At 37.3% G+C, this 25,113-nt stretch overlaps 2 protein-coding genes across 8 annotated transcripts in view; both read left to right on the top strand.

Annotated features, from left to right (window-relative positions):
* The window catches only part of pclob (piccolo presynaptic cytomatrix protein b), a 103,198-nt gene extending 91,088 nt beyond the window's left edge, over positions 1-12,110 (top strand). For all 6 annotated transcript variants that reach the window (XM_089116330.1, XM_089116333.1, XM_089116334.1 and 3 more), the window contains 7 exons: positions 220-472; positions 1,133-1,327; positions 2,710-2,815; positions 3,720-3,787; positions 7,533-7,661; positions 7,810-7,955; positions 9,262-12,110. In XM_089116330.1, coding sequence (XP_088972456.1) covers positions 220-472; positions 1,133-1,327; positions 2,710-2,815; positions 3,720-3,787; positions 7,533-7,661; positions 7,810-7,955; positions 9,262-9,405 — 1,041 coding nt within the window. In that variant the 3' untranslated portion in view covers positions 9,406-12,110. The remainder of the gene's footprint in view (positions 1-219; positions 473-1,132; positions 1,328-2,709; positions 2,816-3,719; positions 3,788-7,532; positions 7,662-7,809; positions 7,956-9,261) is intronic.
* A 6,305-nt stretch (positions 12,111-18,415) lies between these two features.
* cacna2d1 (calcium voltage-gated channel auxiliary subunit alpha2delta 1) overlaps positions 18,416-25,113 on the top strand; it is a 119,437-nt gene continuing 112,739 nt past the window's right edge. The window contains exon 1 of one of the 2 annotated variants that reach the window (XM_089116335.1): positions 18,416-18,880. In XM_089116335.1, coding sequence (XP_088972461.1) covers positions 18,792-18,880 — 89 coding nt within the window. In that variant the 5' untranslated portion in view covers positions 18,416-18,791. The remainder of the gene's footprint in view (positions 18,881-25,113) is intronic. The other variant, XM_039650403.2, reaches the window with a different exon arrangement.

Consider the following 25,113-nt stretch of genomic DNA (forward strand, 5'->3'; position numbering starts at 1 on the left):
AAAAATAATTTGTATTGCATCAGTCCCTTAGGTGTGATTCAAAGTATGCTAGCATTTTGTCTTCTCTTCCATGAGTTATTGATATGAAATGTGTAATTCTTAAGTCATTTTAGCTTCTGTCAGTATCTATTTGCATTCTTATCGACCAAGGAATAGTTTATAGTTGACTAGTCAAATATAATATAATCTAAAACATTATGAATATGTGTTTTTTTGTAGGTGCTCATTGATCTTTCAAACACGACTCAGCTGGATAACACACCTCGCTGGCACCCCCTAAAGGAGCAAAGCGAGAGTATTCAACATGGAAGGACCCACCCTCCACAGGGGCCCGGTGGCTCTGGGGGACTTGGAGGCCCTGGAGGGTCAGGAGGTTCTGGAGGTCAAGGAGGGCAACCGGAGAACCACCAGTCCCCTAAAACCTCTGTCATCAAAAGCCGCAGTCATGGCATTTTCCCTGATCCTGCTAAAGGTATGCATACTAAACAAAAATAAACACAGGGATTTCTAGTTATATAATGCCATTCAAAGTCTAGTCTAGTATAAGACTGTATTTGCTTGATCAAAATACAGTAAAAACAGTCATATTGTGAAATATTATCACAATTCAAAATAAATGTTTTCTATTTCAATAGATTTTAAAATGGAATTTATTCCTGAGACTACAAAGCTGAATTTTCAGCAGCCATTGCTCCAGTCTTCAGAGTCACATGATCCTTCAGAAATCATTCTCTAATATGCTGATTTGCATAGAGATACAAGACATGAGTCAATACAATCAAGAAATGCATTTTTTTTATTTATTTTTTTTGCTGAATAAAATTAGCATGACTCTTAGGAATTAAAATGGAATTAACGAATTTAAAAATGGAATTAAAACTGTTAAAATTAGGAAGCTGTCTTAAAGGCATGTCCAGGTACTGGACAAAAAAAAGCACAGCTGCCCAACTCACTGCAGAATTAAATGTATATCTCAACTCTCCTGTTTCTATCAAAACTAAAATCAAAAGACTGAAGCCTTGCTGACCCCAAACTTTTGCACAGCTGTGCATATTTAACAGGAGAAGGAGGGTTTAAGGTGTATTTGGGATCTGTGCAGAATTAATCGAGGGCACGTACTGTATGTTCACAGACACACAAGTCCCTACAATAGAAAAGTCTCACAGTAGTCCCGGGAGCTCCAAATCTTCCTCTGAGGGTCACTTGCGCTCCCACGGCCCCTCACGCAGCCAGAGTAAAGGCAGCGTCACCCAAGCACACCTGGAAGAAGCCGGGAACGCCATCGCTGCAGCCGAGGCTGCGGTGCAACAGGCCCGACTCCAGCCAAGTAACCCTTACTACTTCACATGAGCTCACAGCCTATCCGTTCTCTGTCTTTCTTTCTTCCTTCCTCTCATTCTCACACTCTTCCGCTATTTCTTTTCCATTCCCTCTCGTCCTCACCTTTCTGACACATTTGTTTTATTTTTTGTTTAGTTTAGTTTTCATCATTTTATGTTAATAAATGAAAGCCTACACCTAAAATCACAAAATGAGAACTTAATAATTCATAAATAGACAATATCTTATTCAATATTACATTTGATTGTCCTAAAGTACTAAAGTAAATCTCCCAGCATTTACATTTAGATATTTGAGTGGCAAAATGGAAATGATCTCATCTAAAAAATCTTGATTTTTTAAAAAAACAAACAAACAAAAAAAACTAAAAAGCATTACGTAATTTAAACAACCAATGTCTGTTAAACTCCCTTTTGTAAATCAAAAATCCCAAACCACAAGATTGCCTTTAGCTACAGTAAAACTTAAATAAAATGTCAGGCTCAATCTTTCTTTGCAATTCTGTATTAGCAGAGGAGACATTTGTTTAAAAAAAAATAAATTAAAAAATTAAAAAACAAAACAATTCCCTAGAGGCACAGCGCTAATTTTACCAACTAAAGTGCTATTCTTTCCCAAATTTCCGTGCCGTCAGAGATACTCAATGCTAAATTTGAGTGTATATAGAAGACACTTCGCACTGACATCCAGAGCATGATGAACCCCTCTGTTACCTCATTTCCCCTTGCAAGTAAAATCCCAGGCCCTTACCCCAGATCAAACCCATATCTATGTCCGCATGATTGTGGTGTGTAAAAATCATGAGCTGGTTTCATGTGAGGGCGACAATGCAATCTGTGGATGAGTCCCTGTAGAGAGACAGCCCCATCTAAAGGCAGAACTGGCCCCATACTGATCATACAACATCTTCCAGCCAATGAGAGCAAAGTATCGAGTCAGATGACCATCATGGAGGGATCTCTGCTAGAGGAGGTGAGAGACATGCGACTCCTCCCTCTCTCTGAATATAAGAATAAAAATCAGCAATAATCAGTACATTACACGTCCATTTTAGAAGCGAAACACAATAATGTTTATATCTAAAGTCAAGAAAGCCATGAAATTTGCAAAATTTCTGTTCTGTGGTTAAACCGATGTTTAAGTTATTTTAAAAAGAGTGCATTACCTTTCATTTCACCGTGGCCTCTCTTTATTTTACTTTTTGTTCTTTTGCTTTTATTTTCCGTTCATATGTGTAAAATGCATATCCATTGTTTTTGCATAAATTGTGTTTATGTTATAATGTAAATAATGAGCCCTGTATTTATATGGCACATGTCTAATTTCAGCTTTCTCTCTTTTTTTGTATGCGCATGTGTATTTTTACAGATAAAACAAACCACAGAATGATTGATGGGGATGGATACACCCTGGACAGTGAAGATGGCATGGCCACTAATGCTTTGGACAGCGCCATATTTCAGGTCCCCCAGCTGTAAGTACCTATTCAATCCTGCAATTGCAATTAATCTGTATCATGTGGATTTCATGTATTTATTTAGTGAAGTTGTTGGATATTTGGCTATTTTAAGATTATTGGCCAGTGCAACAGAAACGCCAGTGTATATAGTGCAACTAGTGCCATTTATATATGTAATATACATGTCAAATGTTTGGAGTTAATGCTATTGTTAAAGTTTAGTCTCTTATGCTCACCAAGGCTGCATAAGTTTTGTACAAAAAAAAAAAAAAACAGTGATATTGGTAAATATTATTTCAATTTAAAATGATATTTTTCTGTTAGAATATATTTTAAAATGTAATTTACTCCTGTGTTGGCAAAGCTGAATTTTCAGCATCATTACTCCAGTCTTCAGTGTCTCATGATCCTTCAGAAATCATGTGAAGAAATGGCAATTTGGTGCTCAAGAAACATTTCTTATTATCAATGTTGAAAACAGTTGTGGTGCTTTATATTTGTATATTTTTTTCCTCAAGATTCATTAATGAATAAAATTTGAAATATATATTTTGCAACATTATAAATGTTTTTTTACTGTCAGTTTTAATCAATGTAATGTATTTGCCATATATTATAATTAATAATAAATGCAAATTTATTTAAAATTGTTTTATTTTATTGTTTCCAATAAATCTGAAATCTGCAGAATAAGAAATAGTTCTAATTCATTTTATGTCAATTGTTTTTTATTTCAATATTAAAAACATAAAAACTCCAGGTTTAAATGTGATTTGAAATCTTTGTTTTTTAAAATATGTATATACCCTAACATTTTAGACCCTAATATGTATATACTAATATAATATATAATAATAATACAAAAGTTGCAGTACTCACACCTTCAATTTCTTTGCTCTATTGTTATTCATTTCATCAGGAAAAACATTCCTAATGGGACAGATAAAAGCAAAGGAGTTGAATCTTTGAACCTGCCAGATTCGGAAGGTAACGATCTGTTTTGTATTCCATGCTCATATCAGTGACCCTTATGCGAATACAATTGGTAAACTGTGAGTCATAATACAGCTTTGCACAGTGTTACACAAGGTAGTCAGTCAGTACAGGTCAGGTTCACCCCTGAGGTTGAATTAGCACTGGTCAGAAAGCTGTTTGCGAGACTAAAAACCTGTTAAACAGGAAAACAGCAGTCATCCCCTTTGTTCTGCTCTAGACGTGCCACTGCCACTCATTGCTGAATTATTCATCACAGCGGATGGTGTGTTTTTGTTGCTGTCAAAAGAGACAGACTTCAGCACAACAAAACACGGACAGTGTCGAACGAACATTTTTGTTTAGCTTTGTACAGCATAATGAACATTACACAAAACATTGTTTTGCATTTAGTTTCCACCAGTATCTTGTTCTGATGTCTAGTATTTCATTTTACTTCATGTTTTATAGTGTATATAACTATTGTTTTAACATACATACATAAAGGATTGGACAATGCAACTGAAACACTGAGCAATATAGTGTTGTGTTTCACACCTGTACACTATATGTGCTGCCTGGTGGCCAATCTTACATTCCATCAGTAAGAGCAAAAGCTCAGCTGTACATAAAATATTGGGATTCAAACAACATAATGGGAGGCATATCAGAGTTCAAAAGAGAACAAATTGTTGGTGTGTGTCTCGGTGGTTCATCTGTGACCAGGTCAGAAGTAACTGTCAATGCAAGAGGAAGCTGTCTAAAAGAGGGGTTCAGGTATTAACCCAGATTGTATCCAAAAAACATAAAAGCACAGCTGCAGAATTAAATGTGCACCTCAACTCTCCTGTTTCTGTCAAAAACGTTTGTTGTGAGCTTCACAAAGTTGATATTCATGGTCAATATTCAAAGCCAAACCTTTGGTCACTCATGCCAATGCCAAATGTGGGTTTCATTGGTGCCAACAGCGTAAATCTTGGGTTTTGGATAACTTGATAACTTGGTTCTTGGATAAGAAAAATACTTAACAAATGTACATGTGGTTCTCTGATGAGTCCATCTTCCCTGGGAATTACAGTGTGGAGAAGTCCCAAAGGGGATTAACACCTGGACTGTCAGCCCATTCTCACCCCAAGGCGTCACCTAACTGCATTTTGACCATGCGTCAATATCTGACGATTTAGGCACCATTTAGCGTCAGTTAGATGACGCCTGTAACCCCACCCCTACCCCAGACCTAAACCTACCCGCGTCATCTAACTGATGCTTATCCTTTAGCGTCAGTTATATGACGCCGTAGGATCGCGTCATGTTACTGACGCTCAGTGTTGGGGAAGCTACTCTGAAACTGTAGTTTGACAAGCTACAAGCTATTCATAAGTTAAAGTAGTTAAACTACAGTCAAGCTACCCTTTTGGAAAAGTAGTTAGCTACACTACAAGTTACTATCAAAAAGTAGCTAGCTACATTGAAATTAATGCCTTTTTTGAACAACGTATATTATAAATAACTGAATAAGTGTCTGAGAAATGTTTTAAGTAAAATATTTAGTTTTTAAAATAATGCAATACAATTATGATTTCAAAGAGTATTGTTTTATTTCACACAACACTCAAATATCTCAGACTGTTTGTCAAAAGTGCAAAATTGCAACAAATAGCCTACAACATTGCAAGAACAAAATATACATCCAACGTAAATTGCATGTAGAACATTTTCTCAAAAATACCGATTGAACTTGGACAAATAAGGCTATGGGTAATTAAAAGTTAGTTGTATTATTATAATACGCATCCATGTAATTTAGTAATTCCCACAGAAGTATGTAGTAACACTTTAGTCATTACTAGTTAGCTCCCATGATCTTCACTTTATAATATGGATCCATATAATTTAGGTGGTTTGCAGTCACGTGATTGTGTTGACGCGCGGAATGCAGATGGAGGACAAGGAGTGAAGAGCGCAATGGATGAGATGGAGGAAAATCCGTACTGTACTACTTTAGACGCTATTACAAGAGAAATATATAAACAGAAAATCGAAACATATGTTGGACGTGATCCTTACGTTATGAAGAGGGCCGATTTTCAACTGAATTGAGATATTTGCCTGCCATCAAGGCTGTAGATATCAGCAACTAACTCGTCTTACAGACATACTTTGACTTTAAAAAGTTCGGAAACTGGTACGTTACACATAATTGTATTTAAACACCTGAATAATGTAATTATAAGCCACATAAATAATGTATATTCACATTTGAAGAAGTGATCACTGTACACACACACACACAGGCATTTTCCCATTCGGCTCCTCCCGACCGCAGACGTAGGTTTGCAAGGCATTTTTTCCCGGTGTTTTTCTGTCAATTTCTTGTATTTTTCACCCTTATGAACAACAACTTTTGGCACACGATAAAAACTCCTCGTGGTTTGATCGATTTGAGCAACCATAAACGACATAAAACATCGGCATTTTGAGTGTGTTATAGTGCTTCCTAAATATAGAAAATCACTTCCTGCCCTCCATCTGCGTTTCGCGTCATGGCAACGCAGTGGTGTGACGTTACGTGAAAACAAGCTATTCCCACAGAAGTATGTAGTAACACTTTAGTCATCACTTGTTAGCTCCCATGATCTTCACTTTATAATACGGATCCAAATAATTAGTCATTCCCATTAGAAGTATGTAGTAACATTTTCATCTGTGCACTATTACTTACTACTTTGTTAATCAGAGTTTTTTTTTTTTTTTTTACTTAATAGTAGTTACTAGATTGTTAATAAACTTTTTCAGTAGTTCTCTGGGAAACATTAGTAGTTATAGTAGTTATTGATTAGGTAATAGTGAACTACCACTTTCATCTGTGCACAATTACTTACTAGTTCGTTAATCAAAGTTTCTTGTAAGTTAATTAGTTACTAGATTGTGTTACTTATTGGTTCTTGTGTAGTTATTCATTAACGAGGGAACCTAATGCACAAATACACACAGCAAGACTGGTGACAGAGTGATGCACATGGAAGTGAAGTTGAACATTTTCATGGCCTGCACAGTCACCTTATCTGAAGAGAATCAGCTACTTTGGGGTATTTTGGAGAAGTAAGTCAGGAAACGCTTTCCTTCACCAGCTTCATCATAGTGACCTAGCCACTGGAAGAGGAATGGCTCAAAATCCAGCACATGGCACATATCAGGGCACAGATGTGTCATTCCCAAGACAACATGATAAAGTATTAGACTAATAAATTATTGTGGTCTAAAACCAGGTGTTTCAGTTTCATTGCCCAACCCCTGTAGTTCATTTATTTTGAATGTCTTGACACCATTTCCTTTTTGGTTAGTGCAAAATTTTGCCCACTAGAGGTCACCATTGCCCACAACTTGTATTAATTTATTTAGAACAGCTGACAATATGCAGTAAGTGAAGATACATGCAACACATATATGAAACAGAAGAGGTTGTATTTTGTTACTCTTTGTATCTGTACTGTATGTATCTTTATATCTATTGCATATCTATCTATCTATCTATCTATCTATCTATCTATCTATCTATCTATCTATCTATCTATCTATCTATCTATCTATCTATCTATCTATCTATCTATCTATCTATCTATCTATCTATCTATCTATCTATCTATCTATCTATCTATCTATCTATCTATCTATCTATCTATCTATCTATCTATCTATCTATCTATCTATCTATCTATCTATCTATCTATCTATCTATCTATCTATCGTCTGACTGTAGGTAAGATGATGGGTGAGATCAAGGTTGCATTGAAGAAAGAGATGAAGACTGAAGGAGAGCAGTTGGTTCTTGAGATCCTGCAGTGTAGAAACATCACCTACAAGTTCAAATCTCCAGACCACCTACCCGGTAATGCAATGTTCCTCAACAGATCCTCATAAATACAATTGACATAAAGTAATGTCGTCAAGATAAGTGAATTGTATATTAAGAAAGATTTTGCTTACTTTCAACTTGAAATGCTAACAAATCTATTATATTTCAACTATCTTTGTAGACTTGTATGTAAAACTTTATGTGGTGAATGTGGCAACTCAAAAGAAGATCATAAAGAAGAAGACCCGAGTGTGTCGCCATGACAGAGAGCCGTCATTCAATGAGACATTTCGTTTTAACCTGAATCCTGTTGGTCACTCTATTCAGGTGAGAGAAATGACAAACTACAAATATATAGTCACAAACACACACTACCATAGCATTCAAAAGTTTGGGGTAAGATTTTTGGTGGTAACACTTTACTTGAAGGGGTGTGCTTAAGAGTAACATGACACCTTCATAATCATGACATGACATATATTATGAATATGAAGGAAGTTGTATATATGTTTGTGACAACTGTCATTTAGTGTCAATCGCTCAGTTGTGACATTTTTAATGCAAATATGACATTGTTTGAGATGTCTTTGTTATGATACCTTGACAAACCAATACATCATAGCCTGTCAGTGTCTTTGAGTGTCTGTCAGTGTCTTTATGACACAATCTGTCATAAACATGACATAGCAGATTAATGATCAAATTTAAGAAACCATCTAGCTTTAATGGTTAATATTACATTAAATTGTCAGGCGGTTGGTTTTGACATTGGCTGTCATGAAGCCATTATAACTTTTTAATGACAAATTCAATTAGTACCACTGTAGTTGAGGTCACGAAAAATATTCATCCCACAGTTATAATGGCCTCATGAAAGCCAATGTCAAAGCCAACCACATGACAGTTTAACTTAATTTTATGTCAAGTTGTCATGACAAAGAAATTGATTGGTTATGATGTTATGGTTTATGTCAAGATGTCATAACAAAGACATCTTTAACAATGTCATATTTGCATTCAAAATGTCATTATTGAGTGAAATACACTTAATGACAGTTGTCATAAACATGCATAAACCCTACTTCATATTCAAGACATATGTCATGTCATGGTTATGAAGGTGTTATCATGTCAGTCTCATGCACACCCCTTCAAGTAAAGTGTTACCTTTTTGGTTATGTTTTTAAAAGTTTCTTATACTCGCAAATGCAGCCAAAAAAAAAAAAAATATATATATATATATATATATATATATACACATTATTTTAAGGTGTAATTTATTCCTGTGATGACAAAGTTACATTTTCAGAATCTTTCACTCCAGTCTTCAATGTCAAATAATTATAATATGCTGATTTGCTGCTCAAGAAACATTTAATATTATTATGTTGAAAAGTTGTGCTGCATGTTATTTTTGTGGAAATCGTGATACATTGTTTTCAAGATTTTTTGATGACCCTTTTACGGTCAATAGATAAAAGTATATATTTATTTAAAAAAAAACAAAAAAAAACATCTTACTTACCCCTAGCTGTTGAACAGTAGTGTATGTATAATATTGTATTAAACTTAACTCTTTCACTCACCCTTTGTTTACCCTTTCCCCTGTCTTGCATTCCCTTCCTATTTACAGATGTTTCTGGTGTCAAATGGAGGGAAGTTTATGAAGAAGACCCTGATTGGTGAGGCCTACATCTGGCTGGACAAAGTGGACATGCGTAAGCGGGCGGTCAGCTGGCACAAGCTAGTGGCCACCACCAATCAAACACAGCCATAATCAGATGCCCATCCATCTCCCATCTTTGCCCTCCAAAAAAATAAGAAGAACTAAAACAGGAAATGGTGAGTTTGGGAATCTGGAATGGCTGACAGGTGATGGAAAGATAAAATCAAGGTGAAGAAATAAACTGACTACTGCGTCGAACAGTCTGCAGGGTGAGACTGCTGGTTTTCTAACTGAAAACTGTGCTCCAAATTCCCAACCATTCCCAATAAGGATATGGAAATCCATTTCCACTCCCCATGCACTGTGGTTGTCTTTTTGCAACTACATTCTACATCTAAAATATCTTAGGCATGAGCCAATCATTACTTGAGATTTTCTACATTTCAATGCCATTTTAGCTGTCATCACATGTTCAGTCATATTTCTCAAAGAAAAAAAAAACATTTACATGGATATAAACGTAGCATAATTTAAAGTTTTTGACACAATCATGTGATATATAATGACCATATCAGACTATGTTATGCACTGTATGGAGATTATACTGTAAGGAAGAAAGACAATCGTAAATATAATGGATTTCCCTTTTTGAATGCAGCATCCAAACGCACACAATTTAAGATTCCTCTGTTTATATTGTCTTGAGTGTCGTCTTCAACGTTTAGGGAATTTTAAAAACTTCAGACTGACGTCAGCAGTTGGATACGGATGGCTCATTGAAGTTGAGATGATTTTCACACAACCTTCTTGATGTTTGTTGGATGCTAAATAAGGGTTTGCTTTGTTTTTTAGCATCCCAAGCCCTCAAATTAGGTTCTCTGAAGTTAAAGGGCATCCAGTCTCTGTCCAGAACTATGATTGTACGTGTCCCTGATATGTGTTTGTTTTATGAAGAGCATCTTGAAGTAAATGTCATGTTAGTGATCTGATGTTGTCATCAATAGTCTCCGTTTTGTGACCAAGTTGTATGTGGCATCCAAATATGCAACGGGGAAAAAAATAATAATAATAATGAACGTATACCTTTTTGGCATTTATATAAGGGTTCTGGCTCAATTGGCTTGACTAAAATCCAGATGTAATGTTAGTTGTTTATTTAAATGGTGCAATTCTGTCTGTCTTTTGTCACGTGTCACTGTTCCATGGTGGTACACTTTTTAATATTGTTAAGTTCATCTGGTCATGTCAGTTTAGCTATGAAGGATGGTTATTTTTTCATTATGATCACTGCCTCTGCACCATATCAGTGTGTAGATGCACTAGTATGTGCCATTGATGGATTAAGGCACATGTTTTTGTCTGTCTAGGTCCTAAAACCACAAGTCAGTAATTTTCTAACTTAACGGTCAGTGTTTCCAAGATCAATATATCAGTGGACATGTCTCACATTTTATAACCTGGCTAATAAAACATACTCCAACATTTCCATTTTATTTAATCTACATCTTGCACAAGTGGTGCACAGATGTACCTGAGTAAAAGGTTGATGTCATAGTGAGATAAACTATTGTGTGCCAACCTGATGTTTTAACCAAACCACTGGTTCTGTTTGGGTAAATCTATGCAACATGGATTATGTTCTTTGAATGCATATACCTTAACATGCGGCATCCGGCGAGTCTGAATATATGTATATCTGTTAAAGAAAACAAGACATAAATTATATGAATATTGTATAGTGTTTATTTTTATTTATTTATTTTTACTTACTCTTTATGGCACAGTACATATTAATGCACTTTACGTTCGTGTTTTCATAGGTTTCCAAATGTCATCATAAATAATGACAAAAGAAATATGCTGACATACCATAAAAATTGGTAAAAAATAATCTGTGCATATTTTAAACATCACATTGCATATTTTATATTGCGTATACTTATGATGGCCAATCAAAACCTGTCATTGTCATAAACTTTTCACCTATAGCATCACACCTTTCAAAGTTTTTTTCTTCAGTTGTTCCCTTTAAGCAAGCGCATATCATTTTTTGACTACTAAAAATGATCTTCTATTCTTATATTACCCAATTTCTTTTAAAATGACGATGCGTTTGATAAATTCAGTTGCCGTAAACAGTGTGAATGTGATTTTTTTTTTTTTTTTTTTTTGGTTTGTAAATATATAGGATATTTTCTATGAAAAAAAGTGAATATTTATTTGGTCTGACGTTGAGCATGTGATTGTGATCAAGGTCAAACTCTGTCTGTACATACTGTATTTGTCTAAATGTGTAAGAAAGTAATATCTGAATTGGTTTAAAATCATGTGTTCGATCAACCCATTCCAACCTGTTTGATGAAATCAACAGCATCTCTCAGAATGAAAACGGTAAGGTTTAAAAAACAAAAAGAAGAAAAAATGGAAAAAAAGACAACACAAAATTTCCTGTAAAATTGAATGTTGTCCAAGAGTTTCTATGTTTTTACATAGATGTTGCATGTTTTGTTAGATGTTTGTTGATATATTTTGCCTCCAGATTCAGTTTAAAAAGAGAGAAAAATTGAACACATCACCTGAAGTTGTATGCGGACTGTAAAAATGCTTGTAAAATGAGTCTTGTTTTTCACTTCGTGTAAAAAAAAAGTAGAAAAAAACTCTAATGTTATGGTTTTGTGGTTGTCCACAGGATGTCATGAAATTATGCAAATTGTGCAGTAGAGAAAAGATAATATATGAAAAATAAGAAAAATATAAAAAAAACTTTCTCCCTGCGTCCAAATAATAAAGAATAGATTCTATTTCAAATGTGAAAATGTCTTTTGTATGTTTTGATTGTTGGTGTGTTTGCATCTGGTGAAATCTTAGTGGCATAGTGCGATTATGAAAACGATTTTTAATTAAAGCTGCAGTCTGTAAAAATTATCCAAAATACATTTTTGAAAAAAAATACACTAAACATATTTAGATATATCAAAATCGTCCTCCATTGTGATTTCCTGTATATCTAAATATGTTTAGTGAAAGGTAAAACTTCCGAAATCTCTGTGTAAACGATGCGTGATGTAGACGCGCGAGAGATCATTTCCGGCGTAACGCCTGGAGACGGTTCAGTTCGGTTCAGTTGGACATCAGATTCAGATCAGTTCGACGGCTGTTAACAAGAGGTAAAAACGATATAAATACTGCTCGTTTCGTGTCTTAGGCCATCAGTGTGTACTTACATTCACGAGTCATTAAATCATGTTTAATTTTGACTTCTCTGTGCATGCTCTTTGAGGTGGACCCCCTAAACCTGCATTATATGACTGACAGACAACACCGGTTTGTCCGAAAAATGTCAAAATTGAAAATACTGTGGAAACAAAGACACCTACATCTTGGATGCCCTTGAGGTAAGCTAAAACATATTAAATTAATTTCAAAGAACTATCCCTTTAACATTAACAATTTGAGAACAAAGGATCATTTGCACGGTCTTATGTGATATGATCCATCGTTAGATTTAATCAGCACTATTTATTGCAATGCCTTTTTTCAGTCGAGTTGGTGAGAAGAACAAAAGTGGATGTTACTTCCCTGTTCAGATGACATGGTAGCGTGAAAATTCATACGTTGGTCTTCCAAAAAGTGGAATCTGGGATTGCGAATGAGAATCCTCACTGGCGCTGTGACTGACAACCGCACATTCTCCTCAAATCATTGGATTAATCCGCACTGTACCATGCCGAGCCGAGGTACAACTCGCGTAAAGTTGATAATTCCGCAAATTACTGCAATTGCAGATTTCAAACAGAGATGGCGACAAAGAGGAAAAACTGCAGACGAGCTTTAAAACTTATATCTAAATAAATGTATATGATAATCCATTTGTTTTTCTCTAGTGTAATTTCCACCCCCATTATTAATTAGCAATAATAATAATAATAATTTATAATTATTATTATTATTAGTCATGTAAATATATAAGCACAAACTGTGCAGCCCTACAAACAAGCACAACATTTTTTTTTTAAATGCAAAGCACAATTTTGACCAGAAAAAAAACCCAAACTGTGCAGCCCTATTTGATGGTTGGACAAATTGAACAAAATCATGAACTATTTAAAAAAATAATAATAAAAGGTTATATAATGGTTCTTTTAAAGTCTTTTCCTTTATACAAATATGGTTTCTTATTCATTTTCCATTTCTTCTTTTTTTTTTGCTTTTTGATTTGGGGTAAAATATGCAGAGTGAATGGATGGACAGGTTTTGTGTGATACACTGTGTTGTATTTACAGTGTTTGGTCAGCAGAGGGAGACATATATCTAATAATTACATAGGAAGCAACTCGGAGCCTGGCCAGATACATGAGTATCCAAAAAGAAGTTAAATTAGCTCAGCCGTTTCAGTTTATGAAAAGAAAGCAATAGCTTAATTGAGGTGACCAACTAAACGATCAGTGCTTGATCTGCAACAAACATGCTCATACATACTAAGGAAATAAAAGAGAAAATGAAGGAGAAAGAGGGAGTATGACTCATCTTAGCCTCATTATCCTCTCAGTATTTTGTCAGGGCTAAATTAAAGAACACAAGGCAGCCTTACCAGAACGATAACAAGTCCTGCCATCACACAAAGATACTCTCCATGTAGCCTCAGGTTTGTCAAGAGCCATATACTCAACTCTGAGAGGAGTGTTTGTGAGCATCAATTCTCTCTCTGGGTAATGTAAGGCAGGGCATGTTGCCATGGAGACGCGGGTACAGGGGTAGGAGGGCCCAGGGGAGTGATGTAGCTTGGATAGCAGGATGTGCTAGTGAGTGTGTGATACTCATCATCTTCAGTTCAGTAGACCATGATAAATTCTGGTTTCCGATGTGTCTAATCAGCCAGCATTACTCGATAATACTGTGCAACTGAGAACACTTTCCCTGAAAATCAAGCAAAAGCCGCTCACGATTTTTAGCACGATAGCCGTCGCAGCATTGCTTTGACAAACGTCTTATTATCTGAAGTTAATTAGCTTCCTCAAAACTCTCCCGAGAGACTATGTGTTTGTTTCAGAATCAGGCCTAATTAACGCCGTAGCTTGAGTTACCAAAAACAAAACTGTAATGCACACTCTTAAGTTTCACAAATGTACGGTAGTCTAGACCGAGGGGCCGGATGCATAAACTGCTAAGAATAGTCTTAAAAGTCAGTCATCAGTTAGTTTTTTTCTTTAAAGGGTTAGTTTACCCAAAATGAAAATTATGTCATTAATGACTCACCCTCATGTCGTCCCAAGCCCGTAAGTTCAAGATATTTTTCATTTAGTCCGAGAGTTTTCTGTCCCTTCATTAAAAATGTATGTTCCGTTATACTGTCCTTGTCCAGAAAGGAAATAAAGACATCATCAATGTAGTCCATGTGATATCAGTTGGTTAAGTTAGAATGTTTTGAAGCATCGAAAATACATTTTGGTCACAAAATAACAAAAAATATAGCTGTGAGCAGCGATTACGGGCCCAAGCCGGTGGCACAGCAACAACCACCCACCTGCTTTGGCCCTTCATATATAAGGGCCACATATATACTGTATCAACGCATTCTCATCCCAAAGCGCCATTTACAACGCTTTTGCAAAAGCGTAAATATCCAACGCACATGGCACCCTTTAACGTCTAATGAGACGCTTCGGTTATGGTTAAGTTTAGGTATGGTGTAGGGTAAAGGTTAGATCACTAGGGGGCGCCTTTTGCCCAAATATATCTGCGTCTCATTTGACGTTAAAGGGTGCCATGTACGTTGGATATTTACGCTTTTGCAAAAGCGTCCTATATGGCGCTTTGGGATGAGAACGGGCTCACTGTATATAAAAAGCTAGTGGCACCACGACCCTGGTGCCTTTAGGGTTGTTGTGTACAACGTGTACAATGTGTACAATGCCGCTATTTTTAAAATTAAACTAAAATGCTCACGACTGCACAGGCATTCATAATATAACTGTGTGCGCCTGCGGTGAGGGACGAGCAGAAGAGAGGGAACGTGTTTTTGAACACAAGAGGGCAGTATAGCACAATTTGGATTTATTTAATTATTGACCCCATTCATTTTTTGTTGCACATCTAAGGATTTTGTTTTCATCATAGTTTTTGTGCCTAACAGATAAAAACATCTGCCTTAAGTGAGTGCAAATGTTTTTTGTGCACTTTTTATTTTTTATTTTTGTGCATCTTGGAGTTTCCATCCTGCGTTTTTCTATGGGATATCCCATAATTCACATAAAAATGGTGACTGATATAGCTAGCGACAAAAAAGCTAGTGTCTGGATGTGACAGGAATACAGTACACACAATTGTTTTTGTGCTAATTTGACCTGTTAAGTGTCACCCCCATTTTTCTAATAGACATGAACATTTGAACATGTACATTTTGAACATAAATGGTTGTAATTCAAGAATGGTGTGGAAAATAAATGTAAGACTGGTCTTATTTTAAAAAAGACATTTGTCAGATTTTTGTGAAGTGAAATAAATTAAGAAAGTGAAACAGAAAAAAAAAAGTTATAGAGGTTTGAGTTTTGTACAATGTAAAAACAAATGTAATTAAAATTTTATTTAAAATGTATATTTTCAATACCTGGGCTACTCTAAAACTGCAGAAAAATCAAAGCCAAAAATATGAATAAGTTTTGTTTAAAATTTTAGGTTGATATCTCAAAAAATATGCTTTCAGTAAGATTTTGTTTGGGCGCAGTACCAAACTTTTTCACTAGATGTCAACCAGACTCCATTACAGATGGTGCATCTGATGTAGAAGCCGTCAGTGATCAAAATATTGATTTGGAAGATGTTGAAAATGCTAGTTTTGAGAGTAGGCTATGTTTGATGTCACGAATATGAGCCAGAGGCTGACTGGGAAATAGTCTCTAATGATGAGAGTGATGATGGTTTAAAACATAATAATTTACAAACTAAACCCTTCCCAGGTCCATTTTATTCTTCTGTTTTGTTACTCTAATATCAGAAGAGTTTTATATTATCGCAAAAGGTATGATATATGTTAGATATGTTAAATGGGGATTGGCGAAACCAGTCTTGCTAAATAACCTTTCTTTCCCATTCTGACATTCAGTTTGGAGTTCAGCAGATTGTCTTGACACCCATAAATGCATTGAAGCAATTGCCATATGATTGGTTGATTAGGTAATAATTGCTTCTTGTGATGATTCAAGTGAGTTTTATAGTAGACAAATGTGGCTACCGTGTGTCAAGTTTGGGAGCTCTAGCACAAACAACCACCAACTTAATGTTGCTCAAACAAAAAATGTTACTCTGTAATAGTGCATACATCCCTTATATTTCCCCATCCCCTATAATTACAACTTTTCCACAGACTCCCTAGAACTTCCTCATGGCCCCCCAGTTTGAAAACCCTGGTCTAGACAAACAGATTGAGACTCTCCAGCCATCATTAAATGAGCTTAGTCATTAGCTTTCACTAAGTGGCCCAGGGTCAAGCCACAGGCGCGCTCTCAAACAGACCAACACTTCACAGACACATAAAGAGTTTCACCCACAAATGCACCTGGAAGGTCCTCGGAAATGCTTTTAATGCACATCGATGTCTAATACACTCCACTGACAGAGCCTCTTGTGTGCAGGCCCGACCCTGTAAACACAGACCTGTTTGAAAAGAGTTGGATGAACACATTAAACTGCAAGCAAAGTGCACATGCACTCCGCTTTCCAGCATCCTTTAATCATCAGCTGGGCCGTGCATGAGAGGAAAAGAGGTCACAACAGCGCTGTCTATTTAAGACCTATTGGGAATTTTAATGAGAAAGTGTGTTTTTGATGATGGGATGGCATCTTTTCATTTAGCCGAGTGCAGGCCAGGGGCTTTTATCCTGGCCTGTTATAGTTGGCTACTCTCTACCTGAAGCTAAAGGGTCACTGTATCTCTTCTCCATCAGAGGGGCTGCGGTTGGTGGGTGCATCAGTACAAAAACCTCCTCTAGGCCCTTTTGGATCCGCAGTTCGATGGGATGGATGGGTGTTAATGGACCGTCATGCAGGCCGGGAAACAAAAGCACAAGGCCTTCCCTATTATAGAGCTCGCGCTCTCTATCAGTCTCGCGCCCTGTTGCACGCGCCTTGCTTTGACACTCGTTGTTGCCTCGGAGAGCGCGGTTGCCTGGCAACGGTTGAAAGCCGAAATCCCTGGGTAACTCGCCTGCCCCAACCTGCCTCCCATCCCTGCTCGCTCGCTTATTAACTTTATTGCATTGGGAAGAAAAATAAAGAGTATCTCGTTTAAACGACCACATAAATCGCCTGCGATTTATACCATTGCTTTACATTATAAAAAAAAGAAAAGAAAAAAAAAAGGATGCCGTGCATGCAAAATATAGGCATACAAGCGTTTATGAATGAGATGCATCATTTATTGATGCCCTGAATGAATAATGAACGGATGTGTTAAAAAAAAAAAAGAAAAGAAAAAAAAAAAGCAATGATTCGACTTCACTTAGCCTAGATATCCGGCTATTTCAACTACAATGCTCAGTGTCTTTATGTAGTTTGGTGTTATTATTTATTTATTTTTTATTTTTTTGCATACATTGTTTTGTTGTTTTTATAATAATACTACTAGTATAATAATGATAAATGAAATATATTATATGTGTAATACTTTTAAAATTAGAATTAAAAACATAGGCTAATAAATAATTGGCAAATTAATAATAATCGAATTAGTATTATCATTAGTGTTATTATTGTAGTTTTATACAGACGTTATATATAGCTTTAATTTACTATTTTATCAGGCTAATCAAAATGAATAAATTTTTTTTGCATGTAGATGACTTTGTTTTGTTAATCTACAATTAGTTATTTATATAGACGTTGCGATAGTATAAGAATAATTTAAAATAACAATACAATTAAATACAATAATTTTGATTAATTATTTATTTAATTTCTTCATGCATGCACACACATATCCACGTATGCCAAATCCTTTTGTGTTGGCTTTCAGGAGAGTATCTTGGCACTTTTGTGCGCATTCTTAATTGATTTCAGAAAGGGTGTTTCTTAGTGTGTGTTGAGAAAGCATAAGAGGAGGAGGAGGAGGAGGAGAGAGGGACTGGAGAGGGTTGCTTATATCAAGATCCGATGAAAGATAACAGGCTATTGCAATAAGAGGGCAAGAGAGGTGGGGGCAGAATGACGTTGATTCGGGGCTATTGATCTCTCCTTACCCTCTATATGGGGTCAGTAGTTTGATCAGAGCGCGCGCAGGATCACACAGAAGAGCCACACACGCGCTTTTGCCATGCAACACGAAGCGGTGCGCGTTTAGAGATATCCAACAGGACACTCATCAACAATCCGATCCCGTCTGTATCTAAACTGATGACGGGAATAAATCAGATTATCCAGCAGGACAGGAGAGCGACACAATATAGGCTATCTCTGAAGAAAAGTAACTGGTGTGGATACGTTCAGGATCAACAGATCTGATCATGAATCCGGTCCGAATCTCCGTGATGATGATGTTCTTCTTCGCTTCTGTTCATATCTCGTGCCCATCGCAGTTCCCCAGTCCTCCCATGTAAGTACTTTGTTGTTGTCTGTGTGGAAGAGCATCAGGGTTTCAACTGTTGATTAAAATGCATTATCCTTTCATTCAGATCGCGCTGAATGCACGGGGCACAAACTATTTATTTACTTGTGTTTAACACAGTTTTACCTTGCCTTGCCTCGCCTCTAATAGTGGTCAATAACCTTCAAAGCTGAAACGTAAATGTAAACTTATACAGAATATACATTATTTGGGCTATGTTAACAGGCAAAGGTTGTTTAATAATGAAGCAGAGACTTTCGCAATTCATATTATGAATTATCCTGAGGGTGAGGGGTCAGAGACATATTGCAGTTTCACATTATTCATTTGTTTAATGAAAAAAAGCTTTCTTTCGAGTAATAGTTCGCTTGAAGATGACAATTCTGTCATCATTCACTGACCTTTGTCCTCATGGGTTATTCTTGTTCCCATAATTTAACATTTTCCACTTAACAAATATTATTCAGCTCTTGATGATTAAGTTAAAATAGGATCATACTTTATTTGACCTTTTTAAAGATGTCCAGTATTTGCTTAAATGTTAACATGCAATGTGCAATGTGACCTATGGCAAAGATTGTGTTTGTGAGAGACATATGCGATCTGACAGATGTTTTTTTTTTTTTTTTTTTGTTTTTTAATCTTTCTTGAGTTGGCAAGACTTTTGTTAACCTGATATTTAAATTTGTCTTTAGCTGACAAGTTTTATCTTATAAGAGAAGTAACTACCATTGTGGATGTTTAAATGATTTTGATTTTGAATTTGTACGCAAAACACATATGTGGAGATTACTGTAAGATTAAAGTACTTTTATGCACGTGCGGGACAGATGCATCTGACAAGAATTGCCCTTATTGTCTTCAACTTCCTAAAAAGTGCCCATTTCACCAGGTGGTTGTGACAGCAGGATAAGAGAATCCGGTGTTTGCTCTCCATAAAATCCATACAAATTTCTGAATGAATAGACAATAGACATAATTAGTGTATTTGTACATTGTGACAGATCTCGTTAATGCTCAAGAGCATTAATCCAATGCATTAAGATGGCAATTTACAAAGATTATGTTGGACCTTTTGATTTGCCCACCGGTCTGCTCTATAGAGCATGTATTCAATAAAACCTCTTGGGTGGCCTGAATTGACGTAGATTGATACATTTGTAATGGCCGTAAAAAAACAGGGTACAATTGTTCCGGATAACAAGTGCTTTTCTTAAATGGGCTCTTCAGGTTTCTGAGAATGTACGTCAATAAAACCTTGGTTAAAACAATGGGGGAGAAAAATACGATGCCTTTGTTATTTTCAATTGCTGAAATTGTTTCTATGAAAAGGTTACAGTAGCATAGTATAGTGTGAATTAAAAGGGGAACAATTTAAGTTGACTTAAGTTTTAACTACTGAACTATATTCATTAGTTGTGAGATATATTGTAAATGATCAATTCATAAACACAAAAGGGGAAAATCTTTTGCATTGCAAATTTATATGCACACAAGAATATAAGAATACTATAGTATAGGAACCATTATTAATAATTAAACACCATATGATAACTCAGCACCAAATCAGCTAATTAGAATGATTTCTGAAGGATCATGTGACACTGAAGACTGGAGTAATGATTGAGTAATGAAATGTTCAGCTTTGGCATTACAGGAATAAATTAGTCTAAATTAAGGAAAAAATCAATAGAAAATGGTTATTTTAAATTCTAATAACATTTCGCAATACTAATCTTTTTACTTTTTGAGCATGAGCGACTTATTTCAAAATAGTAATTATTCCAAACGTTTGACCGCTAGAGTGTAAATAATTTTTTAATCAAGTGTGCAATGCAAAAATACATTGAGCCATAAACAATGTATTCTAGAATGTACAGCGGTTGTTGAGACCATTACTGTTGGAGAGAGAGAAAACATGCAAGACAAAAACATCAAAAAAATAATTAAACCCTTTTCGCTTTTCCTCCCATCTGTTGCCATCTGATACACTTATAAAGGAAGTGCGAGTACTAAATTACTAATCCACTTAAGGATTGCAGTGACATAAGCCACACTGCTCTTCTGGTTTCTTTCAGTTGTATTAGTGCAGGAAACAGGCACTTTTGAGAGGGAACTGAGGGAGGATTCCCACAGAGAGATGACGCAGGTGATTACTGTGATTGTGTCTTCCTGACAGCCAGAGACACCTGTCCCCCAGTACCACACTGGTCCACTTCATGACACAGAGACACCACTCACAAGATATAGGTTGGGAACAAGATATAGGTTGTGCTGGAGAAGACTGTGTTTGAGAGCACACATATGCATAGGTTGTAAAATACAAATGGCCCTTTAAAGGAATAGTTCGCCCAATACTCTCATTTCATAGCTGTGCAAAGTTTTTATCTTGAAATAATAACATTTAAAATAGAAACTTAGCAGACAAGCTTCTGCAGATGGTTAAAATCTACATTCTTAATTAAAATGAGCTGTGCAGGTTGTCAATATCTTTCTTTTAATTCTTAATTTTAATAATACCATTCAAAAGTTTTGGGTATGATTTATATTTAATTTTTAAAGAAATAGGCCTACACTAATACTTAATTATCAAAGAGGCAAAAGTGACCAATTTTTTTTTTATTTATTTATTTTTTTATTTCAAATAAATATGCTGTTGTTTTGATCATTCTTTTCTTCAAAAAATCCTGGAAAAATATCACGTTTCCGCAAAAATATTAAGCAGCACGGCTGTTTTCAAATATTATAATAAGACACAAATGTTTCTTCAAAATATATTAAAATATAAAAGAAGTTATTTTAAATTGTAATAATATTTCACAATATTACTGTATTACTGTACTTCTTTCTTAACATCTTACTGATCCCAAATTTAGTGTATCCTATGTGTTAGACAGACTTGCATTGTATTTAAGGTATATGGTTTATTAGTTCACATAGTTCCTGAGAACACTGACTTAGTGTTTTTAGTGCCATGCTCCACGGTTAAGTTATGGGATTGTTCAATCTTTTCTCCTTTTGTATAACTAATGTAATATATTTAAGGAGGAAATAATCTCAAGATTTGTCAAAGCACGCAAATTAGAGTTTTGTTTTATCTGCCCTAACTGAAACAAGTCTGACATCCACTGGTGCCCCCTTAAAAATAGATGTTTGGTGCCCCTTCTAGAATCTTACATTGTTCCTAGGAGCAACTCTACAGTGTAATGGAGCTTAGACATAAGTTCTTTTAAGAAAAAAAGCTTAGAGTCACAGTTCTGTTCCCCTGTCAGATGAGTGTTAATCCTCAGCCTGTAAAGGGATTAAATAGCTTATTATAGAGGAGCGCAGGGAAATCTCCGAATGGACCTTGGAAATGGAAGTGAATGAAATCACACATTCTCTGGAATAAACTCATTATGATCACTGCAAATTACCTTTTTAGCAGAATGTATCAAAAGAACTGTGGCCGTGTCCTTTGACTAAAATTTCATCTTGAATATTGTATTAGATTAGATCTTTTAAGTTAGGATAATGCTTTGTGAAAGTATGCAGAACAGTTAGGTAACACTTTACTTGTTGCCTGTATGTATAATACATTACAAAAGTATTCTTATTACATTAATTATGCCTCATAATACACCTGTAACGCTAGGTGGCTGTTGCTAAGAGCGGACAACGAAGGAATACAAACAAAAATAATCTTTATAATCCAAATGGAAAACGTCTCGTTTACTAATGTAACCCTCGTTCCATGAAGGAGGGAACAGGAGACGCGACGTCGATGTGACAACGTACTTGGGATAACTTGAGGGAGCCCCATCAACTTCGAGTGTCTACAGAACAAACCAATGAACGTTGGTGTGCCCGAGAAGCGCGGGTGTAAACAGGAAGCGGGTGCACGGGTGGCCGTACAGCGATGGCCAGCAACCGTGTTGGCGGGACGTCACGTCCCCCGTTCCCTCCTTCAGGGAACGAGGGTTACATTAGTAACCGAGACGTTCCTTTTCAGTTGCTCACTTTCGACGTGACATAACAACGTAATTAGGATCCCGTGGAAAATGCCACGGTTGCTGCCACATCCAGTGCCCTATGCAAGACTCTCAGACCCCCAAATTGCTGGGGCGGAAGGCCTGCGTAGAGGGAGTTCGGACTGCTGCTCCGTTATAACCCACATAGTGGATCTCTTGGATAACACTGGGAAAGCATGCCTTTCCAGGGGAAGGGGACACTGCGGAAGCCACATCTTGCCCAAATGTAACGTGGAGAATACACATATGGACTGGCCGGTAGGGGCAGTGCAACATGGAATTTCACTGGGGTGGCTCCAGCCTAAGAAGGGGGAGGCTACACCGGACAGTTACAGTCCGACTACCAAAGGGGTGCGGAGAAACTCACAGCGAGCACACAGGAACAAAACTGCTCAACCCGTAGGCTATAAAATCTTGCAAATGTGTTAGGTGTCGCCCAGCCCACAGCTCTACAGATATCTGTCAGCGAGGCGCCATGTGCCAGTGCCCAAGAAGAAGCGACACTCCTAGTGATGTGGGCTGTCAACCCGGGCGGGCAAGGCACGCCTTGGGCATCGTAAGCCAAGGCAATGGCATCCACTATCCAGTGGGCCAACCTCTGCTTGAAGAAAGCCTTTCCCTTTAGTAACAGACGTAGAGCTGATCGGATGTCCTGGGGCTTTGCGTTCTGTCCACGCACAGGCCCAGAGCGCAGACGGGACAAAGAAAAGTCAGGGCTGGGTCTGCCTCTTCCAAAGGCAGCACTTGTAGGTTCACCACCTGGTCCCGGAAGGGAGTGGTAGGAACCTTGTGCATGTATTTCTAGTCATGTTTCGTCAAACGAAAATGCATGCAGATCCCCTACTCTCTGGATGGAGACCAATGCAAGCAGAAGTACTGTTTTACAGGACAGAATTTTTAACTCAGCTGACTGCAAAGGTCTCTGAAGAGCCGAAAGGACCAGAGACAAATCCCGAGAGGGTATAGAGAGTGGGCGAGGAGATCCATCCTAAATCCTCCTCGCCCGCTCTCTATAAACCTCCTGGTATTTGTCTCTGGTCCTTTTGGCTCTTCAGAGACCACCTCAGGAATCTGATGATCAGGCAACGCATTCTCACCCCAAGGCGCTAAAGGAAAGCGTCAGTTAGAGGACGCGGTTAGGTTTAGGTGTGGGGTGGGGCTAGGGTACACGCGATCCTAGGGCGTCATCTAACTGACGCTAAAGGGCGCCTAAAGCGTCAGATATTGAAGCATGTCCAAATGCTTCCCAAGGCGTCAGTTAAGTGACGCCTTGGGGGTGAGAATGGGCTGGATCAGGTCGTGCTTTCACAAAGACTTACCTTCAATTGCATTGTGATGTGCGGAAATAGCAGCAACATACACTTTAAGACAGGTGTTGGAGTAATACCTTTCAACCCATCTTGCAAGAAGAAAAGCACGACTCGGATAGAGCAGATTCGGGGGTTCTCCCCTTGAGAACACCACCAGTCAACAAATAGTTTCCACTTCAATGCATAGAGGTGCCTCTTAGAGGGGGCTCAAGTGGAGCTGAGGAATGGGCCAAGGAGGGGCTGTCACAAGGAGCACTAGTTCGGGGTACCAGGTCCAGTTTGGGCAATACGGCGCGACTAATAAGACCTGCTCCTCATCCTCTCTAAACTTGCACAAGGTCTATGCAAGGCGGTTCACTGGGGGAAATGCATATTTGCATAGAACCAGGTCCCAGCTGTGTGCCAGTGTATTTAACGGTGTGTACATACACGCGGAATCACTCGGACATTAATGGCGTAGACATACACGCACACACGCGGATACACGCGGGTAGCTCAAAATGCGAATAGATAACACGCCACTTGACTTGAAAGTGACGTGTATGTTTACGCAAAAGTCATGATGTCATGTTGATCCTGAGGTCCAGAATAGACACTAGATCGGGGCATAGGCGGGGGGACTGCACCTCCTTTTGACAGTGCTGTCATAGTCATATTCCCGCAATGGGAACATGAACTATTCACAAAAGCTGCCTCAGCGTGCTGAATGCCCAAACACGAGAGGCAACTATTGTGGCCTTCTGCTGACGCCAGGGAACGACCGCATTCAGAAACGCAAAAGTGGAATGACATCCTGAAAAGGACGCAGGGCCACACTTATGTTGCTCTCTGTCAGTGCTGAAGCACCCAGGGATAGCCGCGGTGTAATCGGGGTACACATTCACAAGAGGAACGCCCACCA

This window comes from Pimephales promelas, chromosome 10 (genome assembly GCF_988280905.1).
Source record: "Pimephales promelas chromosome 10, fPimPro1.hap1.1, whole genome shotgun sequence".
In the NCBI taxonomy this organism is placed as follows: domain Eukaryota; kingdom Metazoa; phylum Chordata; class Actinopteri; order Cypriniformes; family Leuciscidae; genus Pimephales; species Pimephales promelas.